The following is an 18,251-nucleotide window of genomic DNA, read 5'->3' as shown; positions in this document are numbered from 1 at the left end:
TTTTTATTACTCCACATATTGGTTTTCCTCTTACAAGCATGGAATATATCCACTCTATATCCTAATTTTTCTTTCATTCAATTCAAACCTCATCATTTTCTTATGTAATATTGGTTCAACTCATAAACCAAATTTTGTTAATTTTATTGTATAACGAGCAGGTCCAATATAACATTCCACATTTTTTCTCATATCACAATGCATCGTAATTTTACTTGAAGTAGAAAGAATAACTTCCTTCAAAACTTTGCTCAAGCTTGCAATATGAAATATTCAAAATGTTATTCTAAAAATAAATATAATGGATATGAATGATAATCATAACATTTTAATGATTAATTTACAAAAACCCTATGCATTATTGCTTGTACTTTTGAAACAACATTGTCACTAGTTTCCACTCTTTCCATATCTTCTATTTCTAGGGATTTTTTTTTCTTTTTTTCAAGGCAAAAAAGTGTGTAATTCATTGGAAAATTGTTAGCTTTGAATTTCATTATTACTAACCCTATTGTCCAACCCAATGCTCTCATTACTTGTGCATATGAAAAAAAAAAAAAACAAAACAACAAATATATATTTAAATAAGAAATATTCCAATCATATTCTTTACTTTTAATAAGTATTCTTTCATAACCAAAAAACATAACAAGAAACAACCTTCAAGAATGGATGTTCTTAAAACAACCATTCTCCATCAAATTACAATATATTGTTCGGAGGTCCCACCAACCTCCATTCATATTAACATGATAAATAGTGTTTGTTCTTTAGTGGGTATTGCAGCAATGCATAACAAAACAATTTCATCTTTGTTATTTTATTCCTTGAAGTTTAGGCACGTCTTTGTGTTAGATCCTTGAAAATTATTATTACTACAGTTATTAAACTTGGGTCAACCTAACAAATTAACTCGGGACCTAATTAATTTGGTAGTTGGATCAGTTTGGGTAAAAAAAAAAGACCGTGATAAGCAAAAACCCAACAAAACCTGGTTGACCTATCGAGTTGAACTGTGACCCGAGTGACCTGTCAAAACCTGTTGAGACATGTTTTTTTTTTTCAAATGTATTTTTTCTCCTAGTCAGAGATCCCTTTTTTTTTAATATATTTTTTAGCTTGGTTTTTAACTATTTTCAAAATTCACTATATAAATATTAGAAGAATATTGTATTTTTTTAATGTAGGATCTGAAACCCTTTTAATATATATACTCTATGTTTACAAGAAAAAAATTATGTTTTTTCAACGTGAGATAAAAAAATCTTTTGAAATAATCTTTTAAACTTAATTATTTATAACATGTATAACCTGTATTCACATGAATTGTTTTTTATTTTTTTTTATATAAAATATTAAAACTTCAATTTTTATTTTATTTTTTCCGGGTTGATTTGAGTTGATCTGGGTCAACTCATGTAACATGGAACCCGACTTCTTAACCACGTCAATCCTTGGGTCGATCGAATTTGATAACCATGATTACTAGACCTGTCAAAATCTTTCAAAATATTTTGCAATGTTTCCATCTTGAGATATTATTAATTTTCCCTCCTCAATAATTCAATCCATCTTGTGTCATTGATGATTGTGCTCGTGTTATCATTAGTGTTTTGTAGTGATAATATAGATATCATGATATCTATACATAAAAAAGAATTGAAATTGAAATCCATTTTAAACTATTTGCAAAAATCTATTTTAGCTTTTTAAAATCATTCATGGAGAAAATAAACATAATTATTCAACCAAACATATTTTTTATTTTATTTGTTTTAAAAAAGCATATAGACTATAAATGGAAAATAAAAAATATCATGAATGCTTTAAAAAGATTTGTTACTCTAGTGGAAATGGACAAAAATAAAGTTAGAGAAAGTAATTAATTTTTTTTAGGGTTCCCAAACCTAAAACCTATGTTTGTGTCTCATCAATTTTCTATTAAGACCCCATTCAAATTGTCATTGGATTCCATCTAAAGTATATACTTTATGCAATAGAATTGTTGATATTATTGTGCTGCATGGTGATTAGACTAGTTTAAAATAAGTAGAGTTCATTGTATACTAAAAGTGTGTAAGATATTATATATAAAGTGCTTTTAAAAAGGTATTTTTTATTTAAAAATATATTAATTTTTTTTATATTAGTGTATTAAAAACAATTATTTGATTTGTGATGAGAGTGAATTAAATAAATAATTTTCTATAATCGAATTATTTTGGCTTATGAAAATAATTTTTTTTAAAAATTTTTATCCCTTCACTTTCATCCCATTTTTTCATAAATGAGTAAAAAAAAAAAAAAAATTTCAAGATTGTCCTTTTCCTTCATCCCTTTTCTTTTCTCTCGTTTTTCTCAAAAAAAAAAAAAAAAAAAAGCATTTTAAAACACTTTACTGGTAAACTTTTACATTGTGGTGAGAGAAGATAGAGTGGAGGAATTAAAAATTTGAGGTGATTGGATTTTTTTTAATAGTTAGAAGGATTTATTAGAAAAAGGTAAAAGAATTTTTTAAAAGTGTATGTTGTTTATAAATATATTAAAATAATGTTTATTTTTAATTTTTTTAATATTAATATTGCAAAATGATTTAAAAATATACAAAAATCAATTTAAAACTATATATTTTTTAAAAATATATGTTGAGCCACAAGGTCAAATAAATCCGAGATTGAAAAAAAGAAAAGAAAAGTGAGACAATGTACAATGAGAGGGAAATTTCCTATATGAGCCCACCTTTTTGTTTCTATCCCCGCTGAGGAAAAAAGAAAAGAAAATGTCTCTCAAATTTAAACAAATTTGTGCTTCATCAAGTTACTTTTACTTAAATCAGGATTGAAAGTCTTGGGTGCTTGGCAGTGAAGTTATAATTATTTTTTAAAGTGTATTTTATATGAAAATATATTAAAATAATATTTTTATTTTTATTTTTATTTTTTAAAAATTATTTTTAATATCAACATATTAAAATAATCTAAAAATATCAAAAATTATTAATTTAAATTAAAAAAATATATTTTTTTAAATTGGTTCAAAAACACTTTTGAAATGCAAAAAATAAATATGGTTTAAGATATAAAAAGTGAAAGTACAAACAAGAAAATAATAAAATTAAAAAGCTGAAATGTAAAAAAAAAACCATGTTGATACTGTTTACATGTCTTTTTATCATAATTTTTTTAAATGTAAACTCAAATGTTTATATATATATATTTAATAAAATAAATTGAAAATTATATATTTTAATAAATAACAATAAATTCTTTAAATTCAATCTAAGCCATGAATCTGAGATAAAAATATTATATTTTAGGGAAAAAATGCTAAAGATTTATTTCAATTTAAAATGAAATCTCTAAATTTTTAATTAATTTGAATCAATAAAATTAAATTTTATCATACCAAATGGAGCATTAACTCAACATCAAAATCTATTATAGCATTGTGAGAGCTCTTTGTAAAATCAATCAAAATAAAACATCAAATCCAATTACAAATTAATTTAATGTGAAATGATTAATTTGAAAATAAAAAAAGTTAAATAATCAATTTTTTATAAAAAAAGCATTATGAATCAACTATTGCAATCCACAATAGATGAAGTCTTTCTCCTTCATTATATTTTTTATTTTTTTAATATATTTTTATTTTATATTGACTTGAACTCGTGTATTTAAAATTTTTAAATACTGTTTCATAGTTTATTAAGGGTTAATTTTATAAAATCAAATAATAATTATTAAATAAGAAGCAAATGGCATGATAAAAAAAAAAAGCAAATGAAAAAAGGTTTGAAAGACCAAAAAAAAAATTAAATAAAATTGAGATGATAAAAAAAAAAGTTTGAAGTACCCAACCAAAAAAAAAAAGAAAAAAGAAAACGAAAAAGAAAAAGTGTTGTTTCCACCGAAAGTTTTAATGACATAGTATAATAATAGTTACAGTGGACCAAATATCATGGACCCAATTGTTAAAATCCAATCGAAGATCCCACCCGTCCAAATTCAATTACAGCCACGTCACCAAGTACTCTCACACCCTCAAAGACGTGCTGTGTGCTCTCAACTCTACAAAACCCTTCTCCTTGCTGCTCACTACTTATTTCTCTCTCACAAAATCAGAATCAAAATCAACTCTAGACCTTGCATTTTCTTAGGGCAAAGCACAAATTCTCCTCTTTTCTCTCCTCCTCCGCCTCCTCATGGAGGCATAAATAATAGAAAACACAGACAGCTCTCTCTGAAATTCTCTTCAAAAATTAACGTTTCGATAAGATAAACCCTATGGAGCTGCTCCGATCGAATCTCTCTCGGGTTCGGATCCCTGAACCAACTAATCGCATCTACAAGCATGAGTGCTGCGTCTCCTTCGAAACTCCGGTATTCTTTTCATCTGTTCTTCGCTTGTTTTCCGAGAGACTGCAATTTTTCAGCGAAAAGACCGCAAATTTGCTTAATGTAGATGATAACTCACTGAGTCCCATTACTTGCTTACTGTGACGTTGTTTTGGTTCACTCAAATGTACTTAGACCCCGTCAATAGCTTTTATTTTTGGATGATTTTCAAAAGTGTGTTTTCCTTGAAAAATCATAATTTTTAAGCTTTTTGATGATTTTGATGTGTTAATGTGAAAAATGATAAAAAATTCTGAAAAAAATTATTTTAATGTATTTTCAAGAAAAAAACACTCTGCATCACAATGCCAAACAAACATTCATTATTTGGTTCCCGAGAAAGTGAGAAATAAATTTCCATTTTATTCTGTATTTTTTTTAATTTTATGTTATTTCGTTGCAATTTTAGAATTCTTTATATATATATATATATTTTTTTTTTTTTTTTGATGAATTTCAGAGGTCTGAAGGCGGGTTGTTTGTCGACATGACCACATTTCTTGCTTTTGGGAAAGATTATGTGGATTGGAATTATGAGAAGACTGGAAACCCTGTTTATTTACACATAAAGCAAACCAGGAAGGTGGTCCCTGAAGATCGGCCTTCCAAGAAACCAACTCTTTTGGCTATAGGTGATCAAATATTTATGTAATTTTATTGCTGCTTTCATGATCATACACTGGGGTGTTCTTAGAGAAGATTGTGGGAATCGATATTGAGACTTGGTTATGAGTTGCAATCACCAATGACTACAGCTTGTCGAGAGCGAGAGCATGCATCTGATTGGATTTGTTATATTGTTTAGAGAGTGATTTTGTAAGAGGTGTATTTATATTGAAATGAAAGCTTACAATCTAATATTTAAGCTTTCAGGTTTGATGTGGTGCTGCTTTGGTATAGATCCTTTTGTTTTGACCCCCCTATTGCTTATAAGAAGAACTGGCTTAAAAAAAGAATTTCAAGCATTGAAAGCACCTCTTTGCTTGCCATCAGATAGCTTCCCCACGTTTCTCACAAATATATAAATTATCTTTTTGTAGGTGTTGAAGGGGGATTTGACAACAATGAACCTCAATATGAAGAAACTCACAATATAGTTATATTACCTGATTATGTTACTTTTCCATTCCCTTCAGTGGAGTTGCCAGAGAAGGTGCATTATCGTTCATTAGTCATTTCTTTTAGTTTTTAATATAAATAAAATTTTACCACCCAGAAGAAGACCTTATTGTGGCTAGTGTTTGCCTAAAACCGCAGGTAAGGTTGGCTGTTGATGCTATCATAATGGCTGAAGGTGCAGAGAGGAAAGAGCAACTCGCTGCCTGGACAGCTGATAAGAAGCAAGTTAGTGCATATGCAATGAATCTACCACAGATTGACAATGGTGTTATTGTCCCACCATCTGGATGGAAATGTGTCAAGTGTGACAAAAAAGATAATTTGTGGCTAAATCTTACTGATGGAATGATTCTTTGTGGTCGAAAGAATTTTGATGGAACTGGAGGCAACAACCACGCCATTGAACATTACAAGGAGACAAGCTACCCTCTTGCTGTGAAGCTTGGGACAATAACCTCTGATCTTGAAGCAGCAGGTAACGCCAGCTTGCATTGTGAAGGGTTTGAAATTTCCCATATAATAATTTTCTTTGCTTAGCTATGTGCTTGCATATAAATGCCAAAAGCATGCATCTTTTGAATGAAGGGTACAAAGTCAAAATTGTATCTGTTCACTCCTTGCACCATTACAAGCAGTTATATTGTTCCATTTTTTTTAATGTTATTGTATATGCTACACTGTTAAGCAATGTGATGAGTGTTCTCAACTAGGAGTAGATTCCTAAAAGAGGAAGAAGTTAGGTGCTGGGTCGAAAGGATAGCTGCCCACATGAAAATTTGTGCATCCTTCCATTTGCTTGATGTATGTTCTTTAATTGAGTGTCATGAGTGATTTGAAGGTTGCTGAGGACAAATTATAGCATGTATTGAACAATATGAAGTGGATTAATGATTGTGCACTATTGTATGTGATACGTAAATCTTTGTCAGACAACTCTAACAGGCACCAAAGGGTACTGCTAGAATAAAACCTCACAATCTCTACAGTGTATCTATGCTTCTGATTTCTAAAAGGTTTATCTGTAGAAGTTAAATGTCCTAGTCCAGTAATCTTGGGAAGATGATAGGATCTATCTGTAAAATCTTTGCCACAATTCGATGTTATGAGCTTTTACCTTAAGTAGTTGGTGCATTATTGCTTATTTACAAAATGCAATTGCAATCTGCGGAAAGTTAGAAATCATAGACTGGGAAGTTGGAGCATTAAAAGAACAGAAACTGGGGAGTTTACTTTTTGTGATGATACATGCTAATCATGCACTTGCAGCATGTTTGGAGGATTTATTTGCCTTCATGAAAAGCTGCTAGGTATTCCTCAGTTACGTCTCTAATGAAATTTGAAAGAAGTGAACAAAATGGGATGTTGTAGAATGCAGCAGCCAAGCGACCGAGCATTAATTTTGACGTTGTAGAGAAATTTAAAGAAAACTTGACATCTCTATTTATATTAGTCTTAAAATCCTTTATGGGAAATGATTCTTAATTAAAACTAAATCCTTTACAGAAAAAGATTTCTAATTAAAACTTACCTAATTAATAGAATCCATGTAAAATTAGGATTTCTAAATAGTAAAATATTAAATTAAATTAAAAGTCCTAAGTTAAATATTAAAAAGAATCCAAATACAACAAGGTAATTAAGGACAATCCCGGACAGTAAGTTCTGAGCCTTTTTTGCATGCCTTTCCATTCTCTGATCATCAAGAAATTTTAACCTAATAGAAAACAGGGCCTTCAGAATCTTTTGTTAAAATTTCAGCTCGATCCAACGGATGGATTAAAAGTTATGCTTGATTTATCAAATTGCATATTGGACTCTTCTTAAACTCTTCAAAACCTAGAAATCTTAACCATTAATGAAATAATGCAATAAACATTATTATGCAAAGAATATGGAAGAAATTTCCCCACGCCAAATTTTTTATTTTTAATTAAGTAGCTTAGGAAAATCTTGAAGGATGAAATTAAGGCTTATTATTATTGAATCGATGTTATAATGGTGCCCAATGGTTAGTTAAAGGAAAGAGTTCTAACTTTAACATTGAAGGGAACACATAAAAATCATAGACTAAGATGGACAATACACAAATGTGCAAGTGACTGGTAGAGACAGCCTGGGAATCTTGGGGCTTTGCTGACTTTCCATAGTTAATTCTGCTTGTATGGATGTGTTGTCTTGTTGATTTGAAGAAGAGAGAGAAAAGGTGTCTTTGGTTGAACATTCCATGCATTCCAGTTTCTTCTTAAAGGATTTGTTTTGCACAACCTCAGAACTAACCATGGGTACATATTGTGGTAGCTCAGATGTTTTCTCATATCCAGAGGATGATAGTGTTGTGGACCCGCTTTTAGCACAACATTTGGCATTTTTCGGCATTGATTTTTCTGCCTTACAAAAGGTTAGTCATCTGTGCTGTTTACTGTGAACTATTAAGCGGTACATCTGACATTTAGGTTGACCCTTTTTTTAATGTTATTATCAAGCAATTTTCATGCCATTCTCTGTATCCTTTTATGATGATGGATGAAATGGAACTATTTTTGACATTAACCTTGATTTGGAAGCTTAAGGAAATTTATACCTATATTTATTCGATGCTGATATGGGTATTACAGGGAAGTTCTTGTTATTCATAGTTGGTAGAGTTTTTGATAACAGTGAATAAGAAAACTAATGGTGTAAAGATGGCCATCTATATGCATTTGCATTATGGGGACATGATCGGTTTTTGGTCTATATATTTTATGCCACAATGATATGTTTTGACAATATCATGTCTTAGTGGTCATCAATATTTCACATTCGCAGCTGTAGTTTGGAAACCATCAACAAAGTTGGAGGATTTTGATTTTTAGTCAAGTTTTGAGCAGCTTTGTAAAACTAAACTCTGAAGAGCTCTGGTTTGTCTTATATGCGGTTTGGAATGTGTTTCTATTGGTTTATGTTTCGTTGTGTTTGCTGCATTTTTGTCACAATCCATCACTTGCTTTTAAGGAGCAGGCATTATTTTTCATTTATCAACATCTTTTTGTCATTTTGGCTGAGGTTGCCAGTTTTTGACATAATTTAATACCATGATGTCTCATCAAAAATGATTCACCCTTCAGTTTTGACCAACTACCAGTATCAATTTCTTGTTTTCAGACTGAAATGACTACTGCTGAGAGGGAACTTGACCAGAATACCAACTTTGATTGGAACCGAATTCAGGAAAGTGGACAGGATTCGAAACTCATTCATGGACCTGGTTATACAGGACTTGCGAATCTTGGAAACAGGTAACCCTGGACTTCATCAAGTGATGTCTTGAACCATGCATTTGTTTGGCTTTCATGTTCACTAATTTTCTTTTTCCTGGCAGCTGCTACATGGCAGCAACGATGCAAGTTGTGTTCTCAACACGTTCCTTCAATTCACGGTTAGTCCACATTAAATATGAGTAAAAATGCAGATATTCATAGATAGCTATATTTATATGTATATAAATGTTTCTGCATTCACATGCATGTGGTGAACAAACATCCACCAATCACTTTTAGGTCGGACATTGTGCTTATTTGTTCATTATTTGGTGCAATAATGTCATCAGATACTACACTAACCAAAGCTTAAAAATGGCATTTGAGATGGCTCCTGCTGATCCAACTGTAGACTTAAATATGCAGCTGTAAGTATAAAGCAGATTAAATATTATGCAATTTTTCACTTGATAATTATAAAACGAAATTCCTGCTACTCATCTCTAATGTTCATTATGTGGCAGTACAAAGCTGGCACATGGTATGCTGTCCGGCAAATACTCGGTTCCAGCACCCGAGGTATGGAAAATGGGACAATATGATGTGCTTGATACAACAGATCACTTTTTTTTCTTCCCGATAAACATTTTTCTTATTTGTTGTCCAGAAGGATGATGAAGAGAATGCTGCTATCTCAACAACCAACGTAAGCTTTCTATTTAACTTTTTCCTCTTTTATTAGCTCTGGATTTTGTTGCTGGAGATTTAAAAATCTTAAATTGCATTTTGAGATGAATAATCTGTTATAATTCTTATAGAATTTTAAGTTTTTGAATGTCATGGATATAGTTACCAAATTCTGAATTATTTCATTTCAAATGCAATTTTCAGCTAATTATATAAGCTACTTGTTAAGTTGGAACCTTTTTTAAAACACAGATTATAGCTCAATGTGTATGATTTTCTTGTATATGTCACACCCTATTGTCTTTTTGCTTAGAAATATGCCTTAGTTGTTTTTCTTATATGACTTTGTTTCCCTTATATTTTCTCTCTCATTTATCTTCTTCTATCCTTTTTCTAATAATAGAAACAGGAAGGTATACCCCCTCGTATGTTCAAAGCAGTTATTGCTGCCAGCCATCCTGAGTTTTCTTCCATGAGGCAACAGGTATGAATCAATGGAAACTGCAAATTTGTTGCTTTCCACATGCATGAATTACTTTTAGAAGATGAACATTCTAAATTGTATAATAAAGGAGCTATATGAATCCTGAAATTTCTAAAGTCTTCCCTTCGAGCTATTTGAAAATCATTCAACTTGAATTATGAGGTTATGAATTAATTTCCCCCCTTTTTGGTTGACAAAAATAAGAAATAAGAAGGCTCTAGTTATAGTATAACTGGGTTTTGTACATATCATATTTGACATCAGTAATTTTATAAATTGACAGAAATCTGTACCATTTTCTTTGGGTGCAAGAAGATAAATTTTCTTGTGTGCTGCTTTTTTGTTTTGGAGGGGGGGAGTAGAGTGTGGGATTCGTGTAATCTACCTCTATCCAAAATAGATCATTGCATTGTTGTCTGATCCTAAAATGAAAGAATAGGTTTTGAAAAAATGGGTTTTCATGCTTGGGAAAGAAGAAAATACATGTAGAAACATTTCCATGAAAAATGCATTCAACCTTCACCAAATATGCCATAGTTAGCATAAAGAGGCTTGTTAAAAAATCTAGGAGAGAGGAAGTCAATTTGGTGATTAAATATTTAGAATCATGCAGAGGGTACAATTTACTAAATATTTTTGCGACTTAGCTGCAAAATAAAAATAAATAAATATCGGTTGGGTGGGGAGACTAATAGACAACCATTTCTGTTCAAGAACTGATTTTGAGAAATATAATGCCCACATATTTGTAGGATGCATTGGAATTCTTCCTACACTTTCTTGATCAAGTTGAACGTGTTAATGGCGGGAGTTCTGCGTTGGATCCTTCAAGGAGTTTCAAGTTTGGAATTGAAGAACGTATCCTGTGTCCATCTGGAAAAGTTGGGTTCAATAAAAGGCTTGACTATATTCTCTCTTTGAATATTCCCCTACATGAAGCTACCAATAAAGGTGTTTTTTCTTTGTTCTATCTCCTTCCTCTGAAACATATACCTGGAGTTATATGTTAACAGTGTACGTATGTGGGAATTCAGAAGAACTAGAAGCCTTCCACAAATTGAAAGCAGAAAAGATTTCTGAAGGAAAGGATGTGTAAGTACAAATGTTTAGCAATCCTGTTTTTACTTTAAATTTTGTCTTAGTTTAGTGAGTTGTTTCAGGTCCAGTGATGAAATTGTGCGTCCAAGGGTTCCCCTAGCAGCATGCCTTGCTAATTATTCAGCTCCAGAGGAGATACAAGATTACTATAGCACTGCCTTGAAGGCTAAGACAACAGCACTGAAGTAAGCTTTTTGATATTTCTCTGGTTTATGATGATGTCATTAGTGTGTTCAGACACCCTGATGCAAAGCTATTTTTTTTTTTCCTTTGTGGATATATGCTGCAGGACTGCTGGTCTAACTTCATTCCCTGATTATTTGGTGTTGCACATGCGAAAATTTGTATTGGAGGAAGGCTGGGTGCCAAAAAAGCTTGGTAAATTTTAGATGGCTTCAACACTTTTCTTACTTTGTTGGTCTCTAAAATACAGATTTATAATTATTGTTGATTGTTTTTATCTGTTCAGATGTCTACATAGATGTTCCTGATATCATAGATATCAGCTACATGCGAAGCAAAGGCCTTCAACCAGGGGAGGAGTTGTTACCAGATGGGGGTACACAATACTCTTTGGAATTTCCAAGTTTATTTTATTTGATTTTTTTCTATGGAAAATTTAGGATAAATTTTGTATATGTAATGGGTTAATTCATTCAAGTTATCCTACATGCTAAGTATTTGGTATTTGGTATTGTGGTGCAAGGTGTTTTTCAATTGAAAATACATTAAAATGATTTTTTTTTTCAATTTATTTATTTATTTTTGACATCATCACATCAAAATCATTGAAAAGTACTAAAAAAGCATCAATGATTGCATGCTTTTTCAAGTGAAACGCTCTTTTGAAAGACATCCAAAAACAGAAGCTACCGCATTCCCAAACACTCACTGAGCCACAAACTGAGCCACAATTTGTCAACGCTGTAACAGCTCTGCTCGTTACATACTTGTCACCCTATGCCTTGAATTGTTTTTTTCCATTCTCAAATTAGGGAGAAGGTGTGGGGAAGAGGTGAGTGGCTGAACTTAATGAGTGATCTAGAATTCCCACCAAATTATGAGGTGCATTTCCACTGGTGACAGTGCGACTAATCATTTGATCAACTGTTCACAAGGAGATTGCATGTTAGTTGCTCACTATGTGTAAACTGAATTAAGGTGACCTGTATCATTTCTTCCATTATTAGAAAACCACTGACAAGTTTTCTCAAGTAATTTTATTTTTCAATTTTTTGTCCCTCTGCTGCTGAATAACCCCCTCAAAAAATAAACAAGCAAACAAATAAAAGAAACAAAATTGAAGTTGTTGGGCATAGAGACTAAATTGTTGATCTTTCTTTTTGAGAATAAATTGTTGCATTGCTGTATAGATTGATGCTTGTGTTTCTGATCTGTGAAACCTATGCTCTTGGGTTGTTGTCACCACTATTTAATGGTGGTATATGGTCATCTATCTCAGTTTTTTGTTTTGGGCAGAGATTTAGAGTGGTTTTATTTTAATTCTTCTTCCATGCTTTCATACTGCACAGTCCCTGAGGCAGAGGTGGAATCAAATAACCCTGTGGCCAATGAGGATATTGTTGCCCAGCTTGTCTCAATGGGGTTCAATCATCTGCCTTGCCAGAAAGCTGCTATAAATACCTCAAATGTTGGAGTAGAAGAGGCTATGAATTGGTTGCTTGCTCACATGGATGACCCAGGTATATAAAATGTATGCTTCATTGTCTGGGAACTAAGCTTCTACTGAGATCCAGCTTCGGCGGATGTGATGTAGGAGGTAGTAATACAGTTTCTGTAATTGATATGGTAACATGCCTTCTTTCAGATATAGATGTTCCTGTTTCCCAAGGGGCACATGGTAATGAAGTTGATCAATCGAAAGTTGATACTCTACTATCATTTGGTTTTCAAGAAGAAATTGCTCGAAAGGCACTTAAGGCATCGGTAAAGATATGCTTCTTGTTCTTTTAGGCTTAAGGATTACATTTGGCAACATGCTTCTTGTTCTTTTAGGCTTAAGGATTACATTTGGCAACATTGCTGTACAAAGAACTGTGAAACTTAAACTATTTCATGAATTTTTTGTGGGAACTCTCCAGGGTGGTGACATTGAGAAAGCTACAGATTGGATATTCAACAATCCTGATGCTTCTGTTTCATCTGACATGGACACCTCCACATCAAGCTCTAAACCTACTTCTGATGACACTGAATTACCAGATGGAAGAGGGAGTGAGTTTTGAACCCTTGTCTTCACTTCATTGATCATAAGCATTTTGTAATGCTCACATATTTTGAATCTTACATGGCTGCTTCGATGGAATGTTTATTGTTCCCATGCACATGCTATCTATCTTATGTGGCCTGGTACATTTTCTATTTGCATTTCCCTTCCGTGGTCGTTCTTTTCAACTAGAAATCATTATAGTGGCGTTAATGGAGGTCCCTTAAATATTTGCTGTTCTACTTAATGTTCAACTTAAAGATAGGTTACCATACTGAAATGTTAAAAGACTTTTGACTATTGGAAGGACAAGGCAAAACCCAACTTTCTTTAGTTCAATAGTGTTCTCTTCAAATTGTGCTACTTAAGTCTTTTCGAGCTTTTATTTCTATTCCTAGAGTTTTCAGAAGCTTAGATTTGATTGGAATGTTATGTATCTGCAATGGATTGCCAGTATCTGCTGTTATTTTCTTAAAAACTGTTAAATTATACATTTCTCTACATAGCATCGTTTCCTTTATCTGAGTCATATAACATCGATCATTCAGATCAAGACCAGCTGTTTAGCATTTGATCTTGGTAGCACTTTTGAGCGGCTGGACATTCGCATTAAGTAGTTGGTTATGTGCCTTAATGCAGGATACGGGCTTTTTGGGATAGTGAGCCACATGGGAACCTCTACCCACTGTGGACATTATGTTGCTCACGTCCTGAAAGATGGCAGATGGGTAATCTTCAACGACAACAAGGTTGCGGCCTCCATAAACCCCCCCAAGGACATGGGGTATTTGTACTTCTTTGAGAGGCTTGACAGCTGAATTGTGTGGGGTTTGACATTGGATGGGGGAGAGATTCAGAGGCAGAAGAAACAAGATTTCAGTCTTTTGGATCACTGACAGTTGACTATCCATGGGTTCTTGGCCTTGCATATTGTGGCTTGATGGAGCAAGTCTTACCTCTTGGCCAGAACAATTTTCATATGTACGTGACTTTAATTCTAGATATACTTGATCCTCTTTTCAAAATAATATGAAAAAATCAAATCATTGAACATATGAGGGTGAAAAGTATTAGAATTTGAATGTGGAAACATGTGATGACCTGCCATCTCCTTCATCTTACTCCTTTATCTGTCAATATCCATGATTTTTGTTATCTCCATATTCAGATAACAAAAAAGACTTTATTTTGTTGTTATTTACTGATACTGCCTCCCTACTTTATGCAATTCACAGAGAGAATACATTTTCTAATTGACCCTTTTAAGCTCTTAATATTCAGTAAATGTTTTAAACGAATTTTGAAAGAAGCCCATTCCTTTATTTTTGTTTTCTTGGGTTCGATTTTAGGATGAACACTGTCTGTCTGTTGCAAATCCACCTGGAGATTTGCTGTCCATTTTATTCCTGCAGCTAGGTGTTGTCTCATTGAGGATGTATACTCGCTTGCCTTTTAACAATCAAGCCCATCCTACTTTTTATAATTGGGTTTATATATGGTATATGATTGAGGCTGGATAGCTTCAAGATGACCATGCTTTTGGATTACATGAAAGCAATGGGAAGAACCACTGTCCAATTCACGTTTTTGCTTTGAAAGACGAAGGGAATCGTCAAGAGTGGCGGCAATAATATTTTTAGCTAAATTGGCTTGGCTTGGCTATAATCTAGACAATATTTGTTTTTTGTTATATCTTTTTTTACTTGGGTTGCAATATTTTTCAACAGTGTTTGAGGGTGAATATTTTCAGTTTGGTTTGGTTTGATTTTTGCTTAAAAAACAAATCTGATTTTTTTAAAATTTAAAATAAAAACTGAATCAAAACCAGTTTGATTACGTTAGTTTATATAAAAAACCAGGAAAACACATTTTATTTCGAGGCTCTTAGTGATTTTTAAGGGTTTTTAAAAGCCTTGTAATTGATGTAAAAAGTCTATTCTAATTGTCCAATTTTTTTTACTAGTGTTGAGAAGGATCAAAGGAACCGGAGGGTAAAAAATAATTATCTTGGCAGTGTACTTCATTTTATTAACAGCTTATACTAAAAAATAATTCATACTACTAATTAAAAGTCCCATTTGGCATCACTCTTAGGAAAAAAAAATTATAATGCAATTCAACTACGGCAGAAAAAAATTACAAGGCAATATCATGGCTCAGGGAGTTTTTACGTATTATTTGATTCATTGAACATCCGAATAATCTCCGAAAGTTATCAATAATGGCCAGTCAATTTGTTTTGTTTATATGGACAACGTAATTTAACTTTGACTTTTCAAATTATCGTATGTTCTAGAAAAGAATTTCGCTCCTATATTTTTTTTTATTTCTTCAAAATCATCTAATTTTAATATCATCTATCAAGGTTTTAATATCGATTGTAATTGGTTTATGATGCAAACTAATTTTGACAATAAATAAATACTTAAGCTGATGCTAGAGATAAAATTTTTTTAGAACTGGTCAAGTATATATGACCCGTCAATGCTAAAGCATGATTCAAAAGCCACTATAGATATAGAAATAATTAACCCATGTTGTAAGATCCTCAAAAGTATCTTTTATATATATATATATATATATATATATATATATATATATATATATATATATAAAAGATACTTTTGAGGATCTTACAACATGGGTTAATTATTTCTATATCTATAGTGACTTTTAATTATTCCTATATATATTTCAAAGCATTATGCTTCCACAAATTTAATATATCTAACTTATTATTAGTAGAATCCTTACAACCATAAACTAAATACCTCTCAGTCTCATTTCTACTCTCTACACTAGCTTCCTCTTATAAATGCATTTTGAATCAAGTCAAAGTGTTTGACTTATCATCTACCTCTATGGTATCAATAGCATTAACATCATGTTGATGTCTATTATCATGCTCTACTTCATTAACTTACAAATAAAATTCATAAAAGATCATCAACGTATTTTTCACCTTCTTTGTTAGTAATTATGCTTTATCATCATCATATAAATTACTAAAATAAAATTTCACATATTTCAACTTAAAGCGTGGATTTAAGACAATAACCATATATAATAATTTTTTATATCTATTTTTATCATAACCTTATTACTTCTCAAACTTTAACATCATATTCATCACCATTTCACTTAAAAGAATATATTTACTTTTACATAGTCACAACAAGTTTATATGCACGTAAATCAATTTATGGAAGAAAAAATTTGATGTAACATTCAATGTGTCATAAAATCTCAATGTAATAATTTAAAAGATCTTTAAGAACTTTACGAAAGATTAAGCATTTTCCCAATCCTCCAAACTAGGTGACCCTATGATTTTTTTTCCCCTCTTTGAATCAACCCCTATAAAGTAACTTATATATTTAGATTTGCTTTCACTTAACCTTGTAAAGACCTCAAAATTTTCAGTAATTTCTAACATAAGATTAGTTAAATTCTATCAAGTTGTAACATCCAAACACATTGATTTTTTACATCTTGTATACAATCTCTACACATTTCTTAAATGCAAGTTACCTAGAAGATGACAATCTCACAAACCTAATTGCATTTTGAATCTTAACCACTGAAACACTAAATTTCTTTCAATCCATCACACAAATAATGAGGTTTACAATGTGTGCACAACATCTAACATGCAAATACGTATTTGACATATAATAGTTGTCCAATCTTTCACCACATTATTTAAATATGAAATTGTCATATTATTAGAACTTGTATTGTCTACTGTAATAGTAAAAAATATATCAATCCTCCATTCTAAAAAATAATTCTTAATAACTTGACCAATTATCTCACCTATATGATTAGAAACTAGACAAAAATTAAGAATTTTTTTATACATATTTCACTCATTATCAATCCAATTAGTTGTCAAACACGTATAGTTAATGTTTTGGATTGATGTCCATATATTAGTTGTTCAGTACAATCATTAACCCCTAAGAGTAGTACTTAATTTTTCCTTATTTTCCAATTAAACTTTTGAACAATCTTTCATAATAGAAAGAACATTAAATCTAAGTTGCATAATTTTAGAAAATAATTTGAATCCTTAACCCTCTATAAAATTAAAAAGGCAACCAATTAATTATAATAATTTTGCTCGTACTTATCTACACTCATCATAATTATAATCTATTGTCTTAAGAGTTCTTATATTTTGGTCTCCTATTTCATCTTTCTCTTTTTTAGGTTCTAATACCAAAACTTTTGCTCTCATCAACCACAAAAGAAAACTTTTTGTATGCTCTTAAATGACTCCACATATTACTTAAATCATTAAAGATAATATGACATGCATAATATTTTCCACAATAATTACATTCAACTTTATAGGCTTCAAGATCAACATCAAGTTCTATAAAGTGGTCTTAAATATATGATTTTTTTTTTCTATCATGAGCAGTTTTTTCCTTGATGTAAAGACTTAAGACTATTTACCTTTACTACCAATGTGGGTCCTATAATGGTTGAAGTTGGATTAATGTTTGAAGTTGGGGCATTGGTTAATGTTGGGGTAGTGCTAATGGATGATGCATCAGGATTTTCAAGGTTTTTCATTTGTAATTTCCAAAGAAAAGAATGTATAAATAAAAAGGTAGGAAAATTAAATAGTATTTTTCTTTTTCTACTTTAATTTTCAAATCAACAATACTATATTATCATTTTAATTTACAAATCAATAGTGTTGCACACTTTAAAGACTAGCCTAAAGACAACCCAACTCAATTATTTTGAAAAACTTAATGATACAAAAGTTCAATCCAAGTTTCGAACTTTATGAATTGTAGTCTAACTTCCAACATTGGTTCATATGCAATAAATTAAAAAAGAGAACACATTCACACATAGACATCAAGTAGGAATGGTTATTAGGTCTTTAATTATAAAGGTGTCAAAGGTGAATTCTCATTTGAATCTTTATGCATATGCATCTACCATTTTGCTAGGTTGTTGGACAATGTTAACCATGTTAGCAA

At 31.4% G+C, this 18,251-nt stretch overlaps 1 protein-coding gene across 4 annotated transcripts; it reads left to right on the top strand.

The window, feature by feature from the left end:
• The first annotated feature begins 4,049 nt into the window (after nt 1-4,049).
• On the top strand, nt 4,050-14,448 carry LOC118047526 (ubiquitin carboxyl-terminal hydrolase 14). Of its 4 annotated transcripts, none has more exons than XM_035056847.2 (20): nt 4,061-4,382; nt 4,858-5,029; nt 5,438-5,550; nt 5,655-5,991; nt 7,820-7,914; nt 8,661-8,794; nt 8,878-8,934; nt 9,106-9,183; nt 9,280-9,334; nt 9,426-9,461; nt 9,846-9,926; nt 10,679-10,877; nt 10,961-11,018; nt 11,087-11,209; nt 11,314-11,402; nt 11,494-11,583; nt 12,557-12,727; nt 12,853-12,971; nt 13,127-13,259; nt 13,891-14,448. In XM_035056847.2, the coding sequence occupies exons 1-20, from the start codon at nt 4,287-4,289 to the stop codon at nt 14,067-14,069; spliced, it is 2,415 nt and encodes an 804-aa protein (XP_034912738.1). In that variant the 5' UTR covers nt 4,061-4,286; the 3' UTR covers nt 14,070-14,448. The 4 variants fall into 4 exon arrangements, with proteins under 4 accessions (XP_073268693.1, XP_034912738.1, XP_073268692.1 ...); XM_073412591.1 differs by having other exon boundaries at nt 9,423-9,461; nt 11,093-11,209; XM_035056846.2 differs by having other exon boundaries at nt 4,062-4,382; nt 9,423-9,461.
• Nucleotides 14,449-18,251: the final 3,803 nt, after the last annotated feature.

The sequence above is a fragment of the Populus alba genome, chromosome 11 (assembly GCF_005239225.2).
Source record: "Populus alba chromosome 11, ASM523922v2, whole genome shotgun sequence".
Classification (NCBI taxonomy): domain Eukaryota; kingdom Viridiplantae; phylum Streptophyta; class Magnoliopsida; order Malpighiales; family Salicaceae; genus Populus; species Populus alba.
The sequence above is the reverse complement of the archived record's forward strand: the minus strand, read 5'-3'. Positions and strand labels throughout refer to the sequence as shown.

Bases quoted from the DNA above. Each gene is read 5' to 3' on its own strand.
- LOC118047526 (XM_035056846.2), top strand. From the start codon at position 4,287: ATGGAGCTGCTCCGATCGAATCTCTCTCGGGTTCGGATCCCTGAACCA. The intron at 5,551-5,654 runs GTGCATTATCGT...CTAAAACCGCAG, and splicing joins CAGTGGAGTTGCCAGAGAAG to GTAAGGTTGGCTGTTGATGC. The intron at 12,728-12,852 runs GTATATAAAATG...GCCTTCTTTCAG, and splicing joins TGCTCACATGGATGACCCAG to ATATAGATGTTCCTGTTTCC.